At 39.2% G+C, this 27303-nt stretch overlaps 2 protein-coding genes across 19 annotated transcripts in view; one reads left to right on the top strand and one right to left on the bottom strand.

Annotated features, from left to right (window-relative positions):
* Window positions 1-253: 253 nt before the first annotated feature.
* PAPOLG (poly(A) polymerase gamma) lies at window positions 254-19407 on the bottom strand. 10 transcript variants are annotated; one of them, XM_085054226.1, is made up of 24 exons: window positions 19087-19328; window positions 16441-16599; window positions 16280-16346; window positions 15567-15648; window positions 15374-15483; window positions 14743-14796; window positions 13597-13708; window positions 12611-12700; window positions 11892-12030; window positions 11670-11742; window positions 11467-11587; window positions 11096-11180; window positions 10766-10819; window positions 9125-9244; window positions 8797-8906; window positions 6797-6918; window positions 6540-6709; window positions 5552-5640; window positions 5404-5474; window positions 4275-4346; window positions 3627-3680; window positions 2764-2858; window positions 783-850; window positions 254-505 (listed from the first exon to the last, which is right to left on the bottom strand). In XM_085054226.1, exons 1-23 carry the CDS (start codon window positions 19104-19106, stop codon window positions 805-807), a joined length of 2115 nt encoding a protein of 704 aa, XP_084910352.1. In that variant the 5' UTR covers window positions 19107-19328; the 3' UTR covers window positions 254-505; window positions 783-804. The 10 variants fall into 10 exon arrangements, 9 of the variants coding, with proteins under 9 accessions (XP_084910352.1, XP_084910350.1, XP_084910351.1 ...); XM_085054224.1 differs by lacking the exons at window positions 783-850; window positions 19087-19328 and adding an exon at window positions 19337-19407; XM_085054225.1 differs by lacking the exon at window positions 783-850 and having other exon boundaries at window positions 18953-19328.
* Window positions 19408-19447: 40 nt separating this feature from the next.
* The window catches only part of BCL11A (BCL11 transcription factor A), a 142513-nt gene continuing 134657 nt past the window's right edge, over window positions 19448-27303 (top strand). For 3 of the 9 annotated variants that reach the window (XM_085054210.1, XM_085054209.1, XM_085054221.1), the window contains exon 1: window positions 21308-21509. The gene's annotated coding sequence lies outside the window, so the exon portion shown is untranslated. Of the gene's footprint in view, window positions 19841-21307; window positions 21510-24349; window positions 24425-27303 lie in introns of those variants that run through there. The other 6 variants (XM_085054212.1, XM_085054211.1, XM_085054214.1 and 3 more) reach the window with 5 other exon arrangements.

Genomic DNA, 27303 nt, shown 5'->3' with positions numbered 1-27303 from the left:
AGTTAGTAATCAGACACTATTTCAATATAGAGCTGCTCCTCATCAAAGAGATTGAGCATGAATCCCTCATCTCAAGCCACACACCCAGCAACCAGCTAAGAAAGCAGAGAGAAAAGAGCAATGCTTGGATATCATGGTCAATGTTTGGATATCATGGATAGCAATAGTGTGATATCAAAGAGCCTCCCTCACTGAGTCCTTATTCAGGAGTTAACTTTCCTTTCAATCACTTTAACAGAGGAGAGCATTGAAGTTGAGTAAGTTTGAACTTTATTTACAAACAGCTGAATTCTAATCTGCAGAGTCCTGGGGCAGCATCGAACTTCTGCAACATCCAGGGAAACTCCAGAACACTGACGTCACTTAACATCACACTTGACATCTTACATGTCAAGATACATTAAGATAAGATGTGTAATTCATCAATGGATCAAGTCTGTGAAACTAGTAACCTAAATTCTTCCTGAATGTTCTTCTCAAAACCCTGAACATTCTTCTTAAAACCCTAAGAGTGAGGAAAAAAAATTAAAGAGCAGTTAGAAGATAACCATAAGGCAAGAGTAAAATAATATCTGTGTAAAGGCATAACCATTAGCTAGGTTAGTTTAGGTTGAGAATAGTTGCATAAGTGCATGTGCTGACATAGAGCCTATGGGAAAATCATCCCCTAAACAGTCTCAGAATACTCATGTGGAGAGTTTAAAAGCATGGGAATATTACAGGATTGTAGTCTACTGCAAAACACTTCCCATATTCATTTTACTGTTTATCTTATCACTTACTTCAGCTTTAATTCCTTCAAATTCATGATGGATTTTGTATTTGCACAGGTGCTGAGGTTGTATACCTACTGTAAATAGTACACAGAAGTGACAATATTTGAGTATCACTGTTTTAGAACAGGTCACAAAGTTGAGGCAACCATTTTATAAATGCAAGGTGTAGTTCTGCTAAAAGCTACTAAAGCAAATGGGTACTGTTTCTTAATTTTAACCTGTCACTAAATCTAAGCATTGCAGTCTAACTTTTGGGGTTTTTGGAGGGTAGAAAGAAGAATAAGACTTCTCAAACCCACTAAAGTAAATTTCTAAGGGCTAAATTACACTTGAAGTTAGCATGAAACAGAATTAGGGAAAAAACAAGTAGATTGGGATAAATATAGTCATGCTTTCTCCTCAGGCTTGGGATACTAGCAGCAGAGGGAATGCTAAAGGGTTAAGACATGACAAGACAGATACCACATCTTATTTCTTTACAATCTTTCAGCTTTGTCACTAAGGTTTTAGGTGGATACTTAAGATATTTAGAGCTCAGATTTGCTCTTTAGGCCAAGCATCTAATTTTAAAAGAATTCAGGGGTATCTGTTGTCCACATAGCAAACTGGGACTTCAGCTGAATCACGCAGTTTGCAGGCTGCACAATTCAGAGGGCATTAAATCAAACCCCAGATCTACCAGAAGCAGGAAAGAAAAGCAATGTTCCTGGTCTCCTCAGATTTACTCTAGCATGGCAGCTTAGTGGTGGAGTTATCAGTGTAAGGTTTACAGCTGGAATCAAAGGTATTTTCCAACCTAGATGATCATATGGCATTATTTTGTAGAACACTTTTCTGGCACTGCCTTCCTCCCATCCCTTAGAGTTGGTTGTTTAGATTTTTTTAAGCAGATTCCATCTGCACTAAAAATAAAAAAATTTTAAAAAAGAGACTAAAGATCTTGAATTTCGCTTTGATGATAGTTTTTTACAGTACATACAAAAATACTCTAGAAAAACAAGTTACAAGTTCATTTTTGAAATCACCAATTGATAAAGAAATTACAGAGAAATAGCATGAGAGTTGTTTCATATAATCAGAATTTCTCCCCACCCCCCCAAAAACCCTAATATACTTAGCTGGGTAAGCAGTGTTATCAGTTTACAGAACCAGACTCAAGACTACTACAGGTTTTCATGTAAGCATTGAGAACAGCTTTCAGGGATTATCTGAAACCACGTTCTGCTTGCAGGTGGGCAGTAGTGTCAGGACAGCCTCAGCTGTTGTAATGTTTCAGTGCATCTTCAGCTGTGTGTTCACAGTTTGGCTTTACTAACCAGTGACAACAAAAAACCTCTCAAGTCCCACGTTAGAGCAGTCTTGAGACAAAAAAAAAAAAATCAGATAACACAACATGGGACATGTCTATCATCTCCATACCTTGGCAGCATCCTCTACTGCATTTCCTTCAATACTGAAATCATTTATGGGCCTCCATAGGAGGCAATACCTGTGTAGTGCAAGACAGTGGAAAGCTGCAAGCCAAGGAAGCTGAGCACCATTGTGAGCACAGGAGCATGTGTGCCAAATGGGAAAATAATTGGAGATAAGAACAATAAATGCACATGAATTAGGCGAGAACAAATGAAGACAAGTGCCTTCATACACACTTGAAAACAGAATGTGGTTGCAACAACTAATTAACCCTGATGACATACATTCTGAATCCAAGGCAGGGGTGGTTTTTGTAGCTGTTTCAAAAGCAGTTTCAGCTGGTGACAATTTCAACTTTTTAAAAACTCATAAAGGCAACTGTTACAAGTGCATGCAAAGAGTAGTTCAAAAGGAAGCAAGCATCTAACAGCATAAAAATAAGACCATGATTTTAACTGGTCAGTTACAGTATGGCCACAGTAACCTTCTACCTTTGTTAGTAACCACAACACCCATTCAGAACAAGGACTGGTAACAAGTGATTATCCTCTTCACCTGGAGATCAACCACTTACCCATTAAGGGTAAGTTTGATGGACCTTTTAATAATACGAATGCTATTTGTTGGAACGGGAGATGCGGAATCTGGCAGTTCTTTACTGGAAAGCCTCTATGACACACAAACAGATGCCACAGGAAAAAAAGAAAAAAGGAATTTTTAATTAATAAATTAATGGATTTTAAATTCATTAATTCAATAGTAGCAGCAGATAAACTTTCCTAGCTGAATATAACATTCTTTATGTACCAAACCAGTATGGCCCAACCCCAATTCCAGAGAAGAATTTCTTCCACCACACCACTTGTTTAATTATCACCATAGACAGAGGAAGAGTATTTTCCCCTCTGGACAACCCTTTTCTTGCATCAGCTGAGACAACTACATTCCTGATGGGGTGGAAATTAGCTGTGAGTTGCTCAACAGCACAGTAAAGGAAGCTACTATTTTTCTCAGATCCATGGACCAGGAAAACAGTGTCTGCACTGTCTGGATTACTTCCAGTCTTATAACCCTCAATTTCACATTTTACATGACACAGAGCAGTTAAAGTCACCTATACACTTCAAAGCTTCCAAATCTCATCATAGAAATCAGTATACAAGTACTGATAACAGTACAAGAAAACCAAACCAGGACACAAATTGTCAGTGTCTGAGGGCATGGAAACACGGTTTTTCAAGCTCATAAACCTGGACACTTTGGCTTCACTTTTGTGAAGACCATTGTTCAGTTATTTAATTTGATGGAAGCACAATAGGTAAAACCTTAGTAACCTTCAAACCACAAAGTTAAAAGCACATAAATAAATAAAAAGGCACAAATAAAATGAAAATGCTAGCTCTGCTTTACCTATGAATACAAAAGCACAATAAATACCTGTGATCTTGATGTGATCACTGGAATCTGCATGGATTTTCCATCAAGGACACCCTAAAAAAGCCAGAAGGAATTTGTTAGGCAGTATTGCTGGGTTGATGACAGAGAGGCAGCAAGTTCTGGCAGCTAGGATACCTTAAAATCATACATGCATTGACAACCTCCACCCCATGGTGGGTGGGTTTAGGTATCCTGAAGCCCTGAAAGCACACAGACAGTTGTTCAGGTATCTCAACCTTTACCAACAAGATGTCATCTTGATTTGAGGGTGTGTCCTTAAGAGTTTATGCCTCAGTAACAAGCAACACAAATAGCAAAAGTTCTTAACCTTGTCTTTGAGAGGCCAAATACTTTGGTCTTTATAGCAGTTTTAATTTACATCAGTGAATCAAGCATTTTTAAAGAGTAAATTAAATATTATTTCAAGCATAGCAAGAAATTAGACACTACCAAATCATCTAGTAGTAATATTTAAAAGATAGGTCACGCAAGTGTTATTTTTGGGGAATGAGGACTGAAATAAGCTAAACTAAAAAGTGTGTTTTTGTTTCCATCAGTAAGTGTGCAAAGTATTTATGTAAGGCAGCCTAGGCATTCAATTGTTCAGCTTTTCATTTAGTCCACTGAGTAAAATCACTTAAAAGTTACATTTTTTGTAGCTCTCTTCCTCCCATCTTGAGGGTATCCGCTTTCTGTGAAGCTGGAGTCCCACGTGTTTGGCTGGAGGAACAAAATACAAAGACTCAAAATAATTGCTGTGCTAAAATTACCTTCTTATTTGAGTACAGCTTGCAGTCAGTACATTAAATGTATTAGGGGCCATTCTTAAAAGAATATTTATACAAGTCCACCACTACCCCACAGGAATTTCAAGCCTCTGAAAAAAGTCCTACTATCCAACCCTTGTAATCTGTACTTGCAATAAGCAATAGTAGACAACAGTTCTACAAGATGATTCTTTGCAAGTGTCAAAATTGAGTGTTCTTTTTCTAGTTCTTTGCTTGTGCCTGAATTCAGAGGTCAAGCTCCAAGAACAGCTATTTATAGGGAGATTTACATATAGCAATAAAACAAATCAAGCATTAATCTAAAAGTTCCACAAAACCAAGATCTAACAAGCAACTCCACACTATCATTTCAGAACTAGAGGACCTTTGGGTAGGCTGATTTCTAAAGCAGAACTATCAACAGGCATTCAAAGACCATCTGCCAGAAACAGATTAGCTCATACTTTTACAGTTATAAGACCAGTATCTTCTTCATTTGGAGGTAAGCTTTTTCTGAATTAAGAACTGCTTCCAGATGAGACAGTTCATTCACCAATTGGTTTTAGCATGACAGATAAGTTCAGTAGTATTTAGAGACCTTGGCACTAGATGAGAAGCAGTCACTATGTGCCAGATCCTGAAAATATGTTGTTTAATAGCTATACATTACATTCAAGAAAATTTTTCATATCTACATCCCAGTACAACTAGATATGCTTAAATTTAGATTTCCAAATCCTGTGGGGATGTACAAATGCATTTCTTTTCAATTATTTCATTAATTCTTTATCAGTAATTAATACTACTTCAAACCCTCCTTGACCTAGCCCCCCCTTCCTTGCCTTTTCTCCATCTATGGCTTTTGGGGAGCATTCTCCCGATGTAGGTGGACGAGATACTTTAGAGGTTGGTGAATAATGTTGTTTAGGTGCAGCACTCTTAGGATCCGTGATTAGAGTCCCACTTAATTTATGCTGTCCTTGCACAAAACATGTTCTGAGTTGACAAACCGTGTTATATCCTGGAATGGTGCAACCAATTGGAGGTCCCGATGTTCTTAGTGCAACTGTAGCCTCCATTTCTGCAGGAGACACCTGGCTTTTAGAGTTTGGCCATGAAATTAAAAACTACATTCCACCTACCACTTCAAATACATACTTGGATCAGTCACAGGAATGCAAAGTCCCTTAGACGTTGATGGCTCAGCTACACTGTTGGCACCACTACAACTCTGACATGCAACATTTCTATAAAAGTCAAATACTAGAGTTATAAAATGCTAGTTTGTAAAACACTGTACATCTCATTTCCAGAAAGCACATGCAAGACAAACATCAACCTCCTTAGCTTGCTGTCACAGCTCTATTAAACAACACAAACTCCCAGGCAGTGTAGCACAAGATCATAATTTTGCTGAACTTCAGACTGCAGAGTTAAACTCAAGCATTTTCTTTGAGTTTTTATGTCCTGATATATTTTCCCCAGATTAGTCTACCCTGCACACTGTGCTGCTTTGAACCATTGCATCTGCTCTACCCTCATGTGCACACATTTTTTTTCTCCATGGGACTCCTACAGTATCAAACAGTCTGAACAGAGCAGGTATCACACGTTTGGTAGAATTGGGCAGTTACTCTGAAGACTATGTATTCTTCCTGTGCTGGAGTGGCTTAGGGATAAACAGACTTCCCAGGAAGTGACAGACTTTTACTGCCTGAGTTCTCATACCACTCCACTAAGTCAGCAGCAGCTCTTGTGTTTCTGTGACCAAGATCAGTACTTCATTGGAATTTAATCCACTCAGCATCAATAGTACTTTCTGTTAGAAAGAACAGTTACATGCACATAAAATACTCCAACTTCAAGTTACACAGTAACCTATGAAAATTTATATTCAAGACTACATAATTTCCCTGGTGTCATGTTGTTCATTCCTATGTGTCCATGGATATTTTTTCCCCCAAGGGTTCCTTTAACCTGACCTCCTACCATGTGCCCAAAAGAGATTCCAGCTTTGTTTCTGAAGCTCTTAGAGCCTTCTACATGCTTATGATCCACACAGAATCAAACACCAAATCCTAGACCTCGTTTACATTGTGATTCAGTTAAAAGCAGCTTCTCCACAGTTCAGGGTTATGGCACTAACCTTTCTGTCTCTGCTGTAGAGATGTCCAACTTAGATATCTTATTTAATGAAGAGGAATTAGAGGGTGTTCTGGAATCTCTGTCTTTGGAACCATCCAAACAGCTTTCACCTAAAGAAGACCTTTTGCACTGAAGTCCACTATTGTTTTGACTAATATTTGACACCCTTTGCTGAAACGACAGTTAAAAAATAAAGTCTTCAAGTAATTATTAAAGATTTTATTAAAAATTACCAGAAGAGTCGAATTTTCATTATACCTTCTTTCTTTTCTGTAAGGTTTCTGCTGGCAAAAAATAACGGAGTTGCTTTCTCTTCACGTAAGTTGCTTCAATCTTCATACCATCTTTAAGGATGTTGAGGGCACTGGCCTGCCTGTAAACTGACATCAAACACAGCTTTGTAGCTCAGTAGGGATGTTTGCATTAGCACTTGTCACAGTTACATAAGGTTTCTTCAGAAACATGTCTGTCCAGCCCAAATGAAGAGGTCCCAGCCTGACTGAACATAAAATGATGTCCCAGCACTCCCAGTAGCCACAAGAAGATTAATGTGACCCATGCTGCACATTTCACATCCACTACAGACCAGGCACAACAGCTATTTAAGTTCAAATATGCACTTACAAATTCTTTTTGTCTGAGGAAGCAAGCCTGGATTTTAGGGACATCTGACTTAACAGACTCACTATAATTTAAACAGGTTTTTCTTAACTGCCTGCAAACAACCTTTTATGCAACTGAAAAATGCTATAGCAGCACAACAGTTATTACAGAATTAAATCACATTTAGATAAGCTTATCTACCTGGCCTATCATGAGCCTAACTGGAAAGTCAGCTTACTAATATACAGAGTGGGAACCAAAGCAAGGACATGCAACTGAAAGGCTTTCTAAGGGAGACTACAGGTGAAATAAAAGCACAGACATGAACGTTCACACCAATATGGACAGTTCCTTCAAAGGAAACTCAATAATGTTTGTATATAAAAGGGAAATAAAGTTCACTGAACAAAAGCCTTCCAAGCTGAGCCTTCTATCCTTGAGCTCATCAATTTGAAATTAATTTTTGCCCTCCAAAATGATTCTCTCAAAGTCAAGGCACATGATAACAGCTCTCTAGCACAGAACTATTGGTCATCCCCACATCTGCCAAAGGATTTCACACCTCTTAAGAAATAACTTTTCTGTTCAATTCTCTCTGGATGCAACACATATCCAACACATACCATAGGCTGTGCTTCACTAAACTAAGAGCACACAGCCATACTAACAATATTTGTACATAAAGGATTTATCATTAGTTCTGGCCTCTTACTAGCCCATAAATCTCATTCACATAATTTCCATCTGCCAAAATATTGAAATGCAGTGCCACTGGATATAATGTGCAAGTACAGGTAACAGTGCAAGTCTAAGGAAGTCACCTCACCTGGCCTGCAACTCAGACAAGAGTTTTGATGCATTTTTCTGTGCTTTTCTCATATCCCAAGTATGAACTAAGAACAAGGGCAGGTTTTACTGCTTTTACTGATGTTGTCTGAACAAGACAGCCCACAGCTGGTACTATGGATGAACTCCAAAACACATTTAGAAGATTCCACTGTTTAGAACTCTTTGTCCAAACACACTTGCCACTTCATAAGAATAGACTGACTTCCTTATTATTCTAGCATTATCCAACAACACTTGCAATATTAATTTATTACTACATCTATCAACAGTAGTAGCAGAATATGAATGTGAAAATTTACATGCAAGACTGCATGTAATTACAAGGTGACAACACAGTGACTTCCACAGTTCTGGGATCATTATATACACAAACTGTCTTGGAAAAATACCATCAACAGGCATCAACAACTCATTTCAGAGCTTGACACACTGTATTCCCATTTTCAAAGCTCAGCAGCTGACTATTGTTTGACCAGTAGAGCTAGCCCCAGCAAATGGGCATCTCTGGGCTTCACAGCTGACTGTGCCCTACAGAAAACACAATTTCTTTGCGAGTCTTTACACTATGATCTACAGAACTGCTATTTTGCACATGGTACATGGTGTATGACTGTAACATCACTTTTGCTTCAAGATGGCCTTACTTTGACAAAGTGTCAACATAAGGTGTTTTTCAAGCTAATCTTTTATATGTTGCTATCTAAATGGATATCTAATAACAGAAGGAGGTGCAATTCACTTTGTGAAGTGACTTCCACTAGAATAAAAAGAATTAAACCTTACAAGTCCAGATGAAAGAGGCTTACCTGTATCTGTGAATGACTGTATCCCATGTGTTAGATCAACGTTAGTCTTTACTGCACTTTCTGCTTTCTTAAATACAAGCCCAAGAAACCACATTGATACATATCCACTCCTAAAAAAATACATTCACAAAACTGACTTAGGCACAGATGCCAGCTATTTGGATTCAAGCACATTTTCATTTGATGCAGCAATTAAAGATTAGAGCCAGCAGACTTAAGTTCTCAGAGCACTTTGCCCTGAAGTTCTCCCATCTTTAAAAAATCTTCTGTGCTCAGGACCCTGCCTGTTAGAGCACCTGCTGTACTTCAGGAAAGTACCAAAACTCACTCTTTATAGAGATCTTCGTTGCCAGGGAAAGACTGGGGTTGTACATGTGCAATAGTTATAAATTCATTCCTTTCCAAGTTTCCAACCAGCACACGAATTTTAGACTCGACAAGGCCAATCCTAATAAGAAGAGATATTTACTTGTTTTTAACATCCAGCACATCAATTAGAAACCTTTTTATAATACAGTATTAACCAATGAATAACAAAGTTTCAAACAGCTGAGCAGACACTAGATCTTTGTATCACACACTATTATTTGAGATGTTTCCAGCGACATTTGAGCTTTTGTTTCCAAAGACAGAGGCAAGTTTTACATGTACTCTCAACAGTTCAGATGCAACACTTCCACCTATAACCTATGATGACAATAACAAGGAGCAGATCCCAGCACCTCTGGCTGCAGCAAAATTCCTTTTCACCTCAAGGATGAAAGAGTGGCTTCAAAAACACTCAAGCACAAATGATGAATTGTACCCAAGTAAAGATGCAATTCTTCCTGCAGGCTGATCAGTGACATTGAAAAAGTTATTTTAATAAACAAATTATCTAGTCAACAGTCCCACCAGAAACTTCCATAAGAAATAATCATGACCATGAGGGCTTTAATTTTAATAAAGTACTGGCATTTTATCCTTCTACCTAAAATTCTGCTAACCTTGAAAGCAGCAAGAAATCTGTATGTTCTTCAAAGGCATCTTATGTTGATGAATAACAGAGATGTTATCTATTCCCAAATCCATTCAAGAAATGGTGAACCAATCTTCTCCTCATAATAAACTGAAGCAAGTTTATCTTCTGCTTTATTGTCTTTCCCAGATGCAAAACTGGAAAACTTGCCTCTATTTCTGTCACTACAAAAACATCAGCTCTTACCAGAGCCAGAGTTTCCCTCATCTTTGTGAGGTCCAATAAGCTTTATGCACTTAACATTACATATAAAAAAATTATTTGGCCCCCTGCCCACACACCTTGTTGTGCACAACTGGGACTGATACTAAGCTGTAGCTGATAAGATTTTCAGGTGAATACATTAGAAAGTTCAGATAAAAGGTATAACCTATTAAAACTATTTTTAAATATTAAGCTATCTTCCAGAGATGACACAAGAATTTTGATTCAAAGCAAAAGCTGAACTTTGAAATAAAACTAAGGTGCCCTCAGAGTGGGGGTCTGTTACAGAGAGGAGTTTTGCTTACTTGAGCAAAGCAAGCAAAGTACTCATTTCTTAAACAAAACCACTGGAAAGTAAATAAACACACATTACAGTGCCTTAATTCCTTGCCATTTCTCCTTATTTCAAACTCATGTGAATGGGCTGATTCACTGTAAGTTAAACAACTAGTTATTGGCATAGCTCCCTTCATTGAAGAAAAGTATGTCTGGAATAGGCTGGCTACACGCCAGTGCAATCTAGCACTAAGTGCAGTCTAGTCCTTAATTAAATATTATTGTAGAACTTTATAAAAAGAAGTCTAAGGCTCTAGAACAGTGGTCTTCAGAGTAGGGAGGGACAGGGGTGTATTCCATACCTAGTTGCATAGTTAAATACTTCATTTGTTAATACAATAACAAAAATATGGTGCAACATTGAACTGAATTTCAGGTTTGCACTGGACCCACATTTGGAGCAGAACTTACCAGTTTAAGTGATGCTCTTCTGTAAAGGCACTGGCAGTCAGCACAATATAATGTCTAGAAGAAAAGGAAAATAAATACACTGGCCCACGACTTTCCATTCTAAATATCAGATGATCTTTTTGTAGGAAAAAGTGTCAGTGGCATAAGTTCTTCCTATCTTCCTGATGCTTATCCTTATCAAAATTTACACTACTTCCTCCAGTTTCTCTAAAAAAACCCCCAAACTGGAACATATCAATATAATCTTCTATTTAGATCCCACGGAAAAACTCATTATGCTAACCACTAAGTAAATAATTTTCAAGTTCAGACAATAGATTTCATACATACTTGTACTTCTGAAAGAAGTTCAGTGGTTCAAAGAGCTTTGACCAGTCTGATTTTCCTTTGAGAATCTCATCTGTAACTTCAAGACCTACAAATTTGATTGAAAATCTTATTACTATTTTTTAAGATTACCATGACAAACTTTACAAGATTGACAGTAACTGACAGAACAAAAAGCAGGAATTCCCTTGACACATTACAGATCTACAACAGCTTATTGTAAAACCTATCCCTTATTGCTCGCAACAGGCACATTTCCCAGAGAAATCTTACACCTAGAACACCTCACTGAAGAAAACTAATTCAGATCATGTGGTTTCATAGAGCAGGAATTACACTGTTTCATCACTTAATAAGCACAGAAAGTTCTTTACCACGTTGGAACTCCTCTACCATGACTGCTCGTGTTGATACAGACACGTTGTATGTGGAGTTCTGCTGTGGATAGGCTGGGGTGATGATGGGCATCACGTGGTACCGGTCTGAGGGGTTCACCTAGGAGGTTACAGCAGCTTTGTTTAGCACCAGGTTAGGTCAGAAGAAAGTTTAAAGGCTTCTGAATCCAATGGCAACCTACCCTGGGGTCCCAGACTGGTAAATTAAGAAAGCTCTCTTCGAGTCGTTTCAGCAATACTGGCTTTGGCCAATCCCTATAGAAGAAAAGGCAGTAATTAAATGTCCATTTTAAGCTCTGCTCTGTAAATCAGGGATGCAAGGGATGTTGTGAATGTGCATCTCCTATATAAATAACTACAAGTGCTAGTTCTTCATTTAAATTAAAATAAACTACAACTCTCACCATTTTGAAAAAATCAAGAAGAACTTGTTAACGAGAGTAGAGGCCAAAGCATTCGGGTAGAGTTGACATATTCTTGCTACCAGCATTGCCCAGGAAACTCCACCAAGAAATCCCATCATGTTGGAGTAAACACCACGTCCTAGAATGGATACCATGCAGTTAGCCTGTGGTCTTTCAAATTTAAAACACCAGCTGCACAATCTATAGAATACCTAATGTATTCATTTCAGGCACAATGTTATTTACTAAGTGCAGTGAGGTCGAATTTGCTGGTCCTTACAGCAATGAGAAAAAGAATCATTGCAACACCACTTCCCAAAATATTGTTACTATGAAGTTTGCTTGTGCTGCTACACCTGCTGCTTCACTCCAACTCCCCTTAAAAGTTCTGCCATTCTTCTACTACTTTCTCTAGCCACAAGGGCAAATGGTATATTCTTATTCCTTTTACACTTAATTGGGAATTTTTGTCACTCGCAGTCAGAGTCTTGATAAGCAATGCAGCACATGTCTCATAAGCACTCCCCTCTTCTCCCAACTCTGCCCTCCACTAATAACCACTGGGAATTTTACCACATGGACAGACCATGAACCTAAATTAAAAGGGTTTTAATACAACAACTGCCATTTAAACAGCAATCCAAAGCTGAGGTATATCCAACAGTGAGCACGAGGTGCCTCTGAAAAGTTTAAAGGTCACAAACCATCACATCACTCACGTTTTGCCCACAGTTTAACTGCACGGAGCGTGAGCCGGAAGTTCTCAAGATTGGGCACGAGGCGCAGTATTTCGTCTGTAACCCTGCTGCCTGCAAGGCAAAAGTTGAAGCACAGAAGTTCCTAGTAACAGGTACAAGTTAGGTGTTCCTATATGGGATCAACAACTTACAGATTATGGTTCAAGTCTAGGAAAACAAGTTTGGATTACTTGTTTGGTATTACCTTAAAACTTAGAGATTGCACATAACATTTGGTATCGCTTCAGGTAACTGGTGTCCTCAACAGCTTTTTCATAGTCTAGACTATGACTAACATTTTTTAGTAAGGATGTGTTTTCTCCACAGGATGTTTTGGCCATAGCATAGGACACAAGAAGTTCCACCTCAACATGAGGAAGAACTTCTTTACATCAAAGGGTGGCAGAGCACTGGAACAGCTGCCCAGGAAGGTCATGCAGCTGGCCTCTCTGAAGGCATTTCAAACCCACCTGGACACATTCCTGTATCACCTGCTCCAAGTGACCCTGCCTTGGCAGGAGGGGTTGGACTGGATGATCTCCAGAGGTTCCTTCAAACCCTAAACATTCTGTGATTCCAAAAGCTAGACTTCTTTTGACACCCAGAAACCATTAAACCAGTTGGTGTTAAACAGTGAGCAAGTCAGACTTCAGATATTTTAATTACTTTTTTTTTATGAACTACCTTTCTTATCGTTCATACATTCTTATCAAGTGCCCTACCTGGTCATCTGACTTTCTGGGGCAAACTGGAACACTGCTCACAAACCAATCAAACAAACATGAAATGCAAGCCTATGCAAACACACGACTCCTTGGAATATCCAAATTTAGGCCCACTGGTCATCTCCTCAGAACTCAAGTAACACAGAAGATTAGTTTCTGCATCTTGTACAGAAATGTGGGTTGTGTAATGTGCATTCTATGCCAATGTCAGTGTCTTTGGAAAGGTGTGTAGAACATGCTCACCATTTAAGCTCCTTATGCATCTTATATCCAGGCTTTTGAGGCACGAGTCATCCCTGAGATCTAGATCATCAGAAACAGTTGGCAAAGACAGCTTTGCAAACACAAGATCAATCTGCAAGGGAAGAAAGTTTCAACCATGACTTCCAATGCACAACTGTTTGCAAATAGGACACTATGAGGAACACTTAGTCATTCATCTCTGAAAAGAGTAGTTAATATTTGAATTTAGAATTATATGACTATAGATAAATCTGCCAAAATATCTGTTTGCCAGAAAATGAGAAAATTGCTGAAGGTTCCTTATTTATAAAGCCATCTTTCTTTTACAAGCTAGGGAAAGAAAGGTGTTTTTTTGAAAGCTAGGGAAAGATTACTCTAAACTTAGAATTCCTATTAAAAGGAAATTTTAAATTAACCATAAAATTAAGACATGAATTCAAATCACCTCAACTGTACTTCAGCAAATAAAGAATTTTCTTTATATGGTAAGGCCGTAAGCATCTGGCTTTTAGTGTAGACTGAGGCAAGAAAATTATTCCGTGAATGTCTGTGCCAGATAAAGGTCACAAAGAGGTCATTAAACAAGTGTCTTCATGATAGCAATACCAAGCAGTAACTTGCTTAGGTATTACAGCAAGTCGGTATTTATTCACTATATAAAATGTATTCAAGATAGAAGGATTCCTGCAGCTGACAAACTGAGGCAGGAGCCAAATGAGTGCTTTTAATTTTCATTTTCCACTTTGTCTCACAAACACTTCATTCTTGATTTGCAACAAAACATCAGGTGATTTGTGCAGTGAACTACAACACAAACACCCCTCTTGTCAGAGCTCAGGGGAGTTAGCAAGGACACTGCCTCTACTCCCACTCTGCACATCCTTGAGAGATAAATGCTATCCAAGTAGGCCACCCTGGTCTGCAGCATAGGTTTAAAAAAAGATGTCCCCAATGTTCTCATGCCTGCCAGGGTACTTAGGGGCTTATTTTCATAAGATCCCATTTTACCATCTTCTTCTGGGATAGGTTATGGTCAGGCTGTTAAAATCACAGTTTCCTACATATGCTGTAATGTACCAATAACCAAGAAAAAAAAAACAACTCACTTAAGGGAAAAGAAACCTAAACGAAAATTAAAATTCTTACCTCAATGCCATCAAACTCAAATTTGATAACTGGTACATATGCATCCTCAATGGCCTGTGAAGAAGAGGATATCTGTAATAAAATATCCTTTTGCTACTTTAAAGTTTTTCCTTTACTATGATAAAATACAGAATTTACACTAGACTACTCAGTATAAAGACTGAGTTCCTCCCAAACACAAAAAATGCTAACAACTCTCAAGCAGGATAGCACTATTATGATACCAATATCAGATTTTATTTAAAAAAAAACAAACTTGCTTAGACAAGATATTCAGAAGCTGATCATATATTGTGACAAACAGTGCACAAGAATTCATCAGTCTCAATGGTTGTAAGCCCCCTAATACACCCAAGATGAAGGCACAGCTCCCAAGGACAACCTTGCTTTTTGACACAGCTGACTCATTCCCAAAACATAGGGAGGGGAGTGGGACCCCAAAAACAGTCACTGGGGAAAGGAACCAAGACCTGGACATCAACATTTTCATGCTGCATAAACCAGTATTTTAGAAGGTGCTCAGAAATAATTCAATTTTGGCTAGTAAGACATACACTACCAGAGTAACTCTTTACCACGAATATTCTTAACGTAAAACTGACACAATCTTTCAAGCAGAGAGTTTACTCACTCTTAGGTTTTTTACTTCCTCTAGATTTTTCAGCTTTTCAAAAAATGACTGAAAAAAATCCGATCTTTCCACATGACTGGGAGCAACACAAAGGGCATCAATGTCAGAACCTGCAAAGAGATTCCATTTCTCCTGTTACTGTTGGAAGTCACTTTCCAACATCAGAACTATGAGCAGACACTGAAAGTATTACCTTTGGTGTGTACTCCAAGCCTGTAGGAACCAAATGTAAATATTTTGCCACCAACTTGTTCTGTTATTGCAGGGGGAAGATTCTGTGGGTAGAAGAGACAGTTTAAGATGCACATTGTTCTCTGTGCAAGTTTAACTCATAACTAAGTTATTTAGGAAAGTTGTAACAGCCTGAATAAGCAAGGTCTTCTCACTCCCATACATTTTAGTTTACTAGATTGATACTGTTTTTCTGAAATAAGTTGAGCTTGCAACTCCAAAAAAAGATTATAGGTGATATGGCAGTACTTTTATTAATTTATACAAATTAAGACCTGTTATTAGCCTTGCCTGCAGCAGAGGCACATAAATTAACACAACCTAAGAGCCATTCAAAAGGCATGTCTGGAGTAATAATTTCAAACTAGACTGAGTGCTCTAGGCTGTTGGGGCAAGATTAGTGCCAATTTACCACCTTTCTGCTCCACAATGCCCTGTTTTGGCTTTGTTAACAGGTGCAAGTAAACTGATTGAGCCAGTTCACAAATTTATTTGGTGCTCCAAACACTCTGAGATCTTGAAGTATCTTTTAAAACTTATTTCAATGGCAGTCACTACAGCTCTATTTGACACTGAGAAAGTTAGAAGCTGAACTTCAGCATAGATCCCAATAGCATAGCGTTTAAATCAAATGGCTTCAGCTGTTTTGATTTTAAAAAATTTAAAAATTCTTACCTTGCTCTCAGCAAGTTCTGAAATCCATGCTCTGACAAAGTTATTCAGTTTACCAAGAACAGTTGTCCTGTAAAGAAAACTGATGCTAAGTTTGCTATAAAGAAAAGCCAAAAAAACCCCAAAAAACCCCAAGAGATTAACAAATTTTTGTCTTCTAATACCTGTGATAAAGTTCTTCCTGATCCTCAAACACCCCAAATGGCTTCATTGCTTCAATCAGCTTCTGAGTATGAATGTAGTCTTTATCACTAGGAGGAGCCAAGCTAATTGGAGAGGTAAGTCCATAGTGCCCTTGAGGCTGGTTCTGCTGCCTGGAAGTACTGGGAGAAAATAAAGGAATGCATACATAAAAGAGAAAACAAAAAAAATATTATTTGAAAACACCCTTTAGCTTACACTTTACAAATCCATTTCTACTCTTTTACCTAATGTTAACAGAAAGGAGAAAATCTTGCTTATCATTTTTAGATGAGTTGACCCCACTCAGAAGTCACAACTACTTTCAAAGAAAAAGCATTTATGGATGTAAGAAATTATCCAAGTTGCTGCCATCTTAACACAATTTATTTACATTTCTCCAGCCCATCAGAACTAATGACCAGGAAATTAAAAGGTTTGAAACCCACCAAGGATGACCCCACAGACAGCAGAAGTTTTGGACATATTTCAGTTTCATACCACTTTTGATTTAAGGATATTCATAACAGTTTCCTGCTAACACCAAACAAGACAATTCAACTTCTTTTAATTAAATGTTTTTGTTAGATTTCTATTGATTCAGAAGGGGCATTATAGTTGATTGTAAAGGCATATAGCTCTGTCAAACAGAGTTGATGCAATAAATTCAGTGTGTTACTATATAAACCCCTTTAAAAAGGGGAAAATGGAGAAAAAGCACCTTATTTTGCATTACCAGCTGAAAGCAAGAGAGAAAGGAGTGGGACAGGAGGGAAGAATGGTGCTTAACACATCAAGGGTCCCCACAGAAACACCAGTACCAAAAGGGGGAAACACCCCAAAAGCTCTGTACAGCTAACCATGCTTGTCAGGGTCCAGACCCAGACCCTAAGGCTCAAGGGATGAATTCTGCTATCATTTAAGCTGGACATTTTCCTCCTTCACATATGGACAGCTTCAAAGATAAAGAGATGTTTATACATATTTAAGGTATAAACATTGACCATTTTAGCTGGAACAAGATTAGGAAATGATCAAAGGACAGCTTCACCATCTGATTTTAAAAAAGAGCTTGTTACACAGCTCCTTATTTCTAATTATTGCCTTTACTCCTCCCTTAAGGGAAAGAAATTTCCCTCTCTTAAAGCATCTTTATTCAACTACACACATAGCTTGTTGCCACCTAACTGGTTTTCCCCCTACTTCCTCTCTCCAAGCCCATTTTTCAAGCTTTCCAAAAAGCTGGGGGCAGGTATTAGGACTGTAGTCCTATCAACTGGTGTCCCCAGTCAGAAAAGCTGTTTACTTACAAGTGTAACTAGGTCTTGACTCAATGTGCCTTGTTTATAGACATTGACAATTTCCACTACATAAACAAAAATATTCATAATGAATATTTTCCTTCCTATGATATCATTTTCATAACAAATACAGGAGGAAAAGCCTGTACTTAATTGCTGCACATTACAATTATATTAAAACACCTCCAACAGCAACTGCTTCCATGTTTTATGCATTGCTTGCATTGTACAACTCACACTTCATAAAGTTTGCACAAAACAAGAACAGGATTTAGACAACACCAGCATTTAAGACCTTTCCAAGGTACAAAAAGGCACCACCTGCCTTTCATTGCCTCATTCTGCCCACAGATAATATAATTAGAAATTGACGTAAAGCACAATATCAATTAGATAAAGCTAATATTATTAACATCAAGTATATTTATCATTAATTAAATATTATTCACATCAAATTCTTCTAGCCAGTAGTAGATATTTTTCAGTTGCTTACACAAATTACTGATAGCTTGACATCACAACTTAAGTGATGAGGGAAACACCACCTAGAAAGTTTCACTAAGTGAAACTTCATACAATTTGCTGCCCTTTTGGAATAAAAAAAATAAAGACCCACTTCACTCTCTCAAGCATACACAATTAAGGGATCTTATGGATCCTAACACACATAGCACATTACCTATTCACCCATCAGCTTTCTGTTTACATGAGAATCCTGCGGCAGTTTAATATTTTGCCAAATGCTGCACCAACCTGTGCACCAAAGCAAACACCTCCAACATGTGTCTATCCCAGTAAATCATACTTCTACACAAAAAGCCAACCTACACAGATTTATTCCAGGTTTTGCCCCTTATCTACTGCTTCGCAGAGCTGCAAGGCGTGTCTCCCACCCGGTAAATCATACCTCTACACAGAAAGCCCACCTAAACGGATTTATTCCGGGTTTTACCCCTATTTACAGCCTCCCAGAGCTGCAAGGCGTGTCTCCCACACGCACCAAGAGCTGCAGTTCACACTGCGCGGCTCAGGGCGCTGCCTTCAGCCACCGGTGCGGGGGAGAACGACTAGAAACCTGCTCCTGAGCCCCCAAAACCACCAGCAGAAACCAGGAGAACCAAGGGAGCAGGAAAAACCCCACCACCTGGGACCCTCAAGGCAGGCAGCCCAACTCGCCCCTTCCCCGCTGCCGCACCAGCTCATGCTGCGCGGAGCCCGCGGGCAGCTGCTGCCAGCTCAAGTCTCCCTGTCCCTGTCCCCGAGGCTCGGACACTTCTCCGCAGGGCTCCGCAGGACGCGCGGCCCCAGAGCAAGGCGCAGCCCCGTTACCGCCGTTCCTCGCCCGCCATTGCCGTTGCTTGGCGACGGCGTCGCCGCCACACGCGGTGAGACCCGGGCGAGGCAGCCCCGCCACCCGCGCTCCACCATTTATTTCGACCGGGAATGCCTCCCCTCGGGCGAGGGCAGGTTTGGCCCCCGCGGCCCGCCGGGGCCCCTCGCGGGGCAGCTCCGGCGGGACCGCCGCCCGCTCCGCTCTCCCCTCAGGGCAGGGCAGGGCGGGAAGGCGCCGCCGCCTCACCCGCGCGTCTCCTTCATGGCGCGCGCGCACAGCCCGCGCACAGCCCGCGCTTCCCGCCCTTCTACACCGCCGCCCCCTTCCCGACAGCCCCCGCGCCGCCGCACCGCGCCCCCTGGCGGCTGCGGCCGGGACTGTCCCCTCACGGCCGCCCCGCCTCCCCTCAGGGCGCCGGCAGCGGCGCCGAGCGAGGGCCGGGGAGAGTGTTCCTTTCCCGTCGCTGGTATTCCTTCCCCGTAGCCGATATTCCTTCCCCGTGGCGCTGACAGATGCAGATCCGCCGAGGCTGGCCGGGTCCCCGGCATGAGGGGGTCGCACATCGTCCCGGCCCGCCCCTCACTCCCACAGGCCGTTCCCGCTCCTGACATCCCCTTCAGGAGAGGAGCAGTAAAAAAGCGAGGAATCGCTCTCGTGTTAGGCTCCTGACACCCTCCTGACATCCCTTTCCAGAGAGGACGAGTGAAAACACCCCCAGGAATCGCTCTTGTATTCGTTTTTTCTTACCCAGTAAGTGCAAGCCTAGCATCCCTTTACCTCAGCTGGTATTGGGAAGATTTAACGCACATTGCTAATGATGGCAAATAGCTTTGAGTACTCACCACAACTTAACTGCCATATGTAATTATCATAGAATCACAGAATGGTTTGGCTTGGAAGGGACCTTGAAGCTCATCCAGTGCCACCCCTGCCATGGGCAGGGACACTTCCACTGTCCCAGGTTGCTCCCAGCTCTGTCCAGCCTGACCTTGGACACTGCCAGGGGTGGGACAGCCACAGCTTCTCTGGGCAGCCTGTGCCAGTGCCTCACCATCCTCACAGGGAAGATTTTTTTCCCTAATATTTAATCAAAACCTGCCCTCTGTCAGTTTGAAACCCATTCCCCCTTCTCCTGTGGCTACATGCTCTTGTAAATAGTCTAGCCTCATCTTTCCTTGAAGTTACTTTCAGAACAAAATTAAAATTTTCGGCCAACCCAGTGTGTTACAAGCTGAGTATTAAACCAACCGAACTACTCTGAGACTATGGTGTTTAGATAACAATTCCCCACTTATATTCAATTCTGCAAAATATTAAAAAAATCAAGAGCATAATGTTTCTGTAAAGTTGAATAAATCTTTGGGAAAACTTTTGCTTACTACTGCTCTGATGTCTTGCTACATCACAGCCTTTCTCTGAGATTAGCACATGATTTCTGTAGTTTTCTGAGTTAATTTAGTAACTTTTTGAGGTAAAATATATATTATCTTGCAAGAAACTTTGAAGAAACACAAACTTAACTTTTGTCCTCACGTTTTAACAAATTAACAAAACAAATGTACCTTTAATGGGATAATTTTACCTACCCTACTCTAATAACTTAATGGAGAGTTAACTGTTTTATCTATTGAATATATACATGGTAGTGTTAGTGCTAACATTTCAAAGTCTTTGATATGATATATGCTTCTGCAGAGTTGTATTGGTAAAAGAAATCAAACTAATTTATCGAAAGTTTGTGTTAAAGCTCTTGTTAAGTGCTTTTTATTCTCAGAAATCCATCAAGGTTTTCTTTAATATTTTATGGTACTCACAACAATACTGTAATCTTACAATCAAGAAAACGTGTACACTGCTTTTTGCTCTTTTCTCTCAGTTCATACCCTCTATTTAGTGTGAGGAAAACACCTGCCTTTATTTTTCCTAAGTTTACAAGGCCAATTATCCGAGTTTATTTTTTTTTAAGCCTGTTTCTGCTGCATGCTTTAGTATCTCAATAGGAGCTGCTTTTACCTACAGATGTGATGGGAGGTTTTTAATGGGGAAGTGATAACTTTCCTTTAAATCACCTGGAACATTTAGGAAAAAATTAACAGCTCATCAAGCACAGAAGTTTTTCTTCAGGTGAAACTCTAATGTTAAATGAAAATGAAGACTAATCAAGCTTAACCATCTTCAATCCTTAGCTATTAAAGTGAAAAGGCAGGAGATGTTTGAAAAACAGAGAGTGTTAAAGTTGGAGTAAGATGCTCAAGTGAGCTCTTACAGCAGCTAGAGCTTGGATTCACAACTAATATGCTTTTATTGGAAAAGGGATAGTTTTGAGAATAATAATTGAATAGGTTGTTTCTTCTTCTTTTCGTAGAGCTTATGGCTTTTAGTTTCCAGTGTTATCTGAAGTGGCTGTGTTGGCTTTCCTGTGAGTAGTACTTTTTTATTTTCTCCAGAAAAGAAGGGTTATTTGCCATTTATTTACTCTAGCACTAGTTAGTTACTATTACTTAGTTATTTCTAATGTATAAATGCTGCATTTTTCCCACATAATTCCCACAGGTTTGTGTGTAGCAGTGACTAAACCATATTGTGTTACAGAAAATGTGAGGACAGCTTGTTTCAAAGTTGTGCTTTTCTTTCCTGGGTGTGTTACGTTAACTTTACAACACTGTTGTTTAATGCCTGGGTTATAGAAATGCCTGAAAATTAATTAAACATTATAACTGAAGTTCTCTCTTGGTAGGTGTCTTCGTCATCCAGATAGTATTAACTCTAGAGGGATATGATGTGGGTTGATGTTTGAGTTTGTTTGTTTTGTTTTTTAAATTGTTGCCACTTTGTCGAGGAGAAAATATCCTCCTCTGTAGTAAAAATGAGGTGATACCAGAATACTTTTAATGTTAGAAAGTATTACTGAATTATGGAGAGGTGCTTTGTAAATACCTAGGCTGTGCATTTTCATGTGTCATAATCCAGATATATTATTTTAATCTAATATGTGAAGTTGATAATAGTGTGATGTGTTTTATAAAGCACTTTGTGGGAAATGACATTTGATAGGCTTGTGAAATTTGACAGTCTACTTATTGCTGGGTCAAAGAAGCTGTCTGTGTATTACTTATAATCATGCTGTGGCTGTTTTTTGCCCCTTTTCCACTTGGGTCTATGCAGTAGAAATTGGCCACCTTGTCCATTTTTCCCCCTTTTAGAAACTGTTTTTGTCTACCCCAAGTGAGCTAATTACCCATTACTATTTTATTTGATAAACGGCTTCATGGTTCTTATCACATTTGAGTATGATAACATTTTAGTTATTAAAGATGAGTGAGACTTCAAATAGTTTTTTTAAAGGCAGCTTTGGAGGAATTTCAGGCTTGTGTATGGAAAGTTATGTACCAACTACTGCACCTGAATCTCTCTGCTTCAACATGTGAAATCTGACTGAGAGGGAGATGTGCTATAGAGAAAATATTTATGTGGTATTAAAATGTTGTCCACACCACAGAAATTTATCAGAAAAAAATAGTTTGAATAAACTTTGTATTTGTGCAGAGGATTTTATCTGTGTACTGTACTATATTTTACTAGAGAGATTTTTGTCAGCAATAATTTGTATATATACATTTAGGCTCTGATGAATATCAGCTAAAATATGAAATTCAATTCTGGAAAGCTGCATTTTGTAATAAATGGTCCCAGGATTCACTAATCTATCATGTGGAAGATCTATGTTGAGAGATAACACTGAACAGCAGAAGGTGGGGTTACTGAAGATGGGTCTTAGATGGATGGATTTAAACAAGTGGTGGCAGAAGAGTTGGAGTAGTTTGTTGTGGATTTGGTTTTTTTCTTTATTTTTGAATTTCATCAATTTACTGAAGGGATGTAGTTCTGTAGTGGTAACTTTACAAGCTGCTGAGAATCGTAAATGCATAAAACTTTTCTATTTTAAGCCAGTCCTAACTGCTGCTAAAACACCAAGATTGCCTTGGAGGGCATCATCCCTTTGGGACTGTGCTGCTACACTGCCACGTGTCTTCCTCCTAATGCTTATTAGCTCCTCATATGGGACCTTCCAGGGAATTCATCCCTTCCCTGCAGTCACTTGGTAGGATTTCAACATGCCACTGGTGATAAGCCAGCAAAATGGAACCTCTGCTTTGCTTTCCCGGGGAAATTTTGAGTACCTGTGCCCTTGATGGGTAATTAGTAACAGCTTTTCACCTACCCACCAGCAGCAAAAGGCTTCACTGAAGCTGCACAGGCTCACAGGGCAGGTGCAAGTGTCACCAGGAGATGGACAGGTCACTCCCTGGTTTCACTTCAAATTGAAGCTGAAATTAATGCTGGTGTTACCGGCTCCTAAAACAGGTTAGTTAATGGGAGCTAACTGTGAGCTCACTGAAGCAGCACTAATCTCACTGAAGTGTCTGTCTTTGATCAGCTCATTCTCTCTCAGCAGGCCGAAAAATAGCCACAGGACAGGAGTGCTCGGTTTACAATCATGTTAATTTTGCTTTAGGTTTGTCTTTAGCTGTTGGAGATTAATGAATCAAAAGGGTGTTTAAATTTACAACCAGTTCTCTTCTAATCACTTGGCAGTATTATTTCTGGCTGTTTTTCTGCTTTGATTACCTGAGCCGGTCATCTAAAGGATGCTGCTGTTCTGCCATCTGATAGTGGGGCACAGCTTTAAATGTCTGGGAATTGGCAAGATGATAGCTGAGGGTGTTGAGGATTTTTTGCTTTTCCAGCTGCTTCCTAAGTTGTATATTTGTTGCAACCATGTCCAAATCCACCATTTCCCTTTCTTCTTTACTCATTTTTGCCCATAAAACAGTCAATTTTTTATTCCACCAGCATATGCATCAGATGTGGGGATGGTTTGGGATGTATTTGGGATATTCATTTGTGGGGAAGTGGGGATGGGACCTGTGATATTTAGTGGTTAAGCAAAGAGTCTGCTTTATGAGGTCTAAGGATGCTTAGACTGCATGTGAATAAACAGCTGGCATAGGGAATTGTAAGTTTCTTCAGTTTCTTGGAGTTTCACTCTTTTCACTCCCCTCTTTTCTAGGGGAACCTGTAGGTGGTGTAGAGTTTGCATCTCCTAGAGACAACCCATGTATTGTGGTTCTGTAAATATTTGTTTTGAACTCTGCTACCCTCCAAAGGTATTCTGTGCATAAAATTCCTTGCCCTTTCAGTTTTCCTTTAATGTGCTTCCTTTCAGGGAGGAAAGTTGAGTGGAAAGTGCACTTGTAGTTTAAGAATACTTCTCTATAACAAGAACAGTGATCTCTGCTAGCTGCACCTGAAGAAGAAGAAAAATCTTATATGGTAGGTATAGGTTCAGAAAGTCACTTGGGTCAGAAATAGTTGCCAGGAAGGTATTGCCAAATTTAACAGGATATGGTTCTCGTAGTTTTTTTTTTCCTTTAGCACACTAACTTCATTTTGCAGGTAATACTTATTTTACAGGCGTACTGAAGAGGTGTAACTTATTATTGTTGAAAAAGCATTTTCCCTGACCTGAGTGGAAGTTTGTACAGATTAATATGTTTATGAAGAGCTTTACATAAAGAGCAGACACGTGTATTTTTTTTTTTCTTGCTAGAGGAAGAAAGTGAACCTGTTTAATCTTTACATTTTTCTTTACTTCTCTGATGGGGACCCAAGTCCTTGGATGGACAGCTGATGGTGTGTGCCACTGGTACTGTTCCAGTCCCATTATAGTGTGAACGTGGCTGTGAGCCTGTTTTTGAGCATTAAAGCCTGATGCTAATACCCCTGATCCACCATCTCTTATGTTGAAGAGTCTTCTTTGTCATGAATTCATTAGTTTCATGCAGAGATCGTATATAATTCTGATTGCTGCTTGCAGGGAAACTTTAAAGAGGGGAATGGATACTGATAATTACTGAAACACCTCAATTGTATGTGCGGATGGGGAGAAATTTTCATATCCATTAACCTTGCCGTAAAACCCTGGTGAAGGTTTTCCCCTTCACCTTTTTACGTGATAGTGTTAAGTTCAACTTCATGCAGAAACAGGAGAACAGAACATAAGGAGAACTCAGCTTCTTTTAGAGGGTTTTGTGATTTTGGCACTTGTATCCAAGCTGGTGCATTGTTCACAGGCTTTCTTTGTTGTAGTTAATGAAATAAACCATAGATAATTTGTAATAGATAATTTCTTTTTGAACAGTTGTTTAGTCAGGGAATTTATGTGCAAGGTCAGCATGGAAGTGATGCTGACTTTCTTATAAATAATTCTTTAATACCCCAAAAATAAACTGAAAAAGGAGATGAAGCAAAGGAGAGTGACCAATAATAGGCTGAAAAAATAGGAAAAAGCTAGAGAAACATTATAGAACCAAGTTACTACAATTATGTAGTTTATACGAGTATCCTTTAGGATTTCTTGCTTATCTGTGTGTACATGTGAATATGCATATCCAGTGACTTCTGCCTTGGTGACTGGCAAACAAACATAGGACAAAATCAATATTGCATGCAAATATGCAAGTGCTTCCAAGTTTGTTCAAATTTTTAACACATATATGATGTATTCTCTTAGCTACAGGTAAAACTGAGAAGAGAAAGCAAGAGTCAAGCAAGTGAGCAGTGGATTAGATGTGCATGATGTTCATGACAACTGCTTTTAAAGAAGGCAGTCCAAGATCTCTCTCAGGAATACAGTGCCTGGGATGGGTGTTCCAGTATGTGGGGGAGATGCTGGAATGTTTTGAGCTCCTGAATCCAGGGCTCTTTCTTGGGTACATTGACTGTACTAAAATACAAAGGGTTTCTACTTGGTATAAATATAATTTACTCCTGTTTTAGGTTTTCTCTATGCTGTATGAAAAAGAGAAATGGCAATTTTGCAAAGAAGTCCCCAGTCTATGTGAGCTCACAAATTCTTACTGGTTATCTAGCAGTTGCACAGTCTTTATTGTACTTTCATCCACCTGGCTTCTTCTAAATAATGTATATTTGGTCCTTTTTTCTATTAGCAAATTTCCCTTTAGTCTGAAAGTTTGGGTTTTTTTTTTGTTTTTTTTTTTTTTAGCTGTTTGAAGCAGTGGAATAAAGGGGAGGTATTCACAGGGAAGATTGATGTAAAAATTTCAGATGTATGGGATTATTGTTTTCTGAGATTATTGAAAATTGATTCACTAGGAATTTGTTGCCTAATAAGTTTTCTGTCTTTGAAACGCCATTTTCCCTGAGGAGTTCTTACTTAATTGATGTTAACTAGATATAGGAACTCCTTTCTGGGTTGGCTCAGTTCACTCTTCAAGGAGAAGTCTCTCAGTGTTCTTTACTATTTTCTACAGGAGTATTTAATTATTCCAGGTATTTAAGAAATATTGCTAACTTGTGCAAGGTTGCTTTTAATTATGCTTTCATCTGCCATGTTTTGGGACTATTTTATTGTAATGTGAAAACAGGGACAAGTGTGATCTTGGAGTCATACTTTAATTTTTGTAATGTGCTGGTTGTTTGCAGAGGTGATTCGGGAAAGTAAAGCTGATTGGTTACACAGCTAAAATCATATATATCCTGATAAATAAAATAATTTTGGTCATATCAGCATAGCCACAAAAATAGTACACCATGTTGGTTGCTGAAAACTTGGCAGTGGGAAGAAATGTTCAATCACAACTGTTGAAAAAGTGGAGGGATTAACTGGTTTCATGTGTTTGTGAGTTTTCCAGGTAGTCCACATCGCTCCAAGTATCCTTTTTGTTAAGCTGCTAGTTCCTTCCCTGATGGATAACCATCAGGCTTTTAATATTTCTGTGTACTGTTGTGTAATGCATATGAATAATAGCACTGAATATGCTCTATGCCTGGATAAATACAATTACTCGCAACGATTCTAGAAAGCAATGAGTTACTGTTAAATTGCACCTTTTGGAATCCTCTTTTTTAATACTTAAGTGGAAACTTAAGGCTTCTGTAGGGGTTTTTATTTGGTGTATGATCCTTCCACATGTTTCATACTGTGTGAAGTGGACTCTGCTGTGAGTGAGGAGCATAGTAATGGAAGAGCTGAACTCTAAAGCTCAGGGCTGAGAGCTTCTAGCAATGAAACTACAGCAATCTTGCTGTGTGAGAATTGTCTTCAACGTGGCATCCACATGAGTGCAACTGAATCTATGAGCTGTCTGGTTTTGCTTTAGGATTTCCTTCAATGCCCACAAATTCTTGAG

Source organism: Lichenostomus cassidix, chromosome 3 (genome assembly GCF_008360975.1).
Source record: "Lichenostomus cassidix isolate B80296 chromosome 3, HeHo_3.0, whole genome shotgun sequence".
NCBI lineage: Eukaryota > Metazoa > Chordata > Aves > Passeriformes > Meliphagidae > Lichenostomus > Lichenostomus cassidix.
This window is presented reverse-complemented; position numbering and strand designations above follow the sequence as displayed.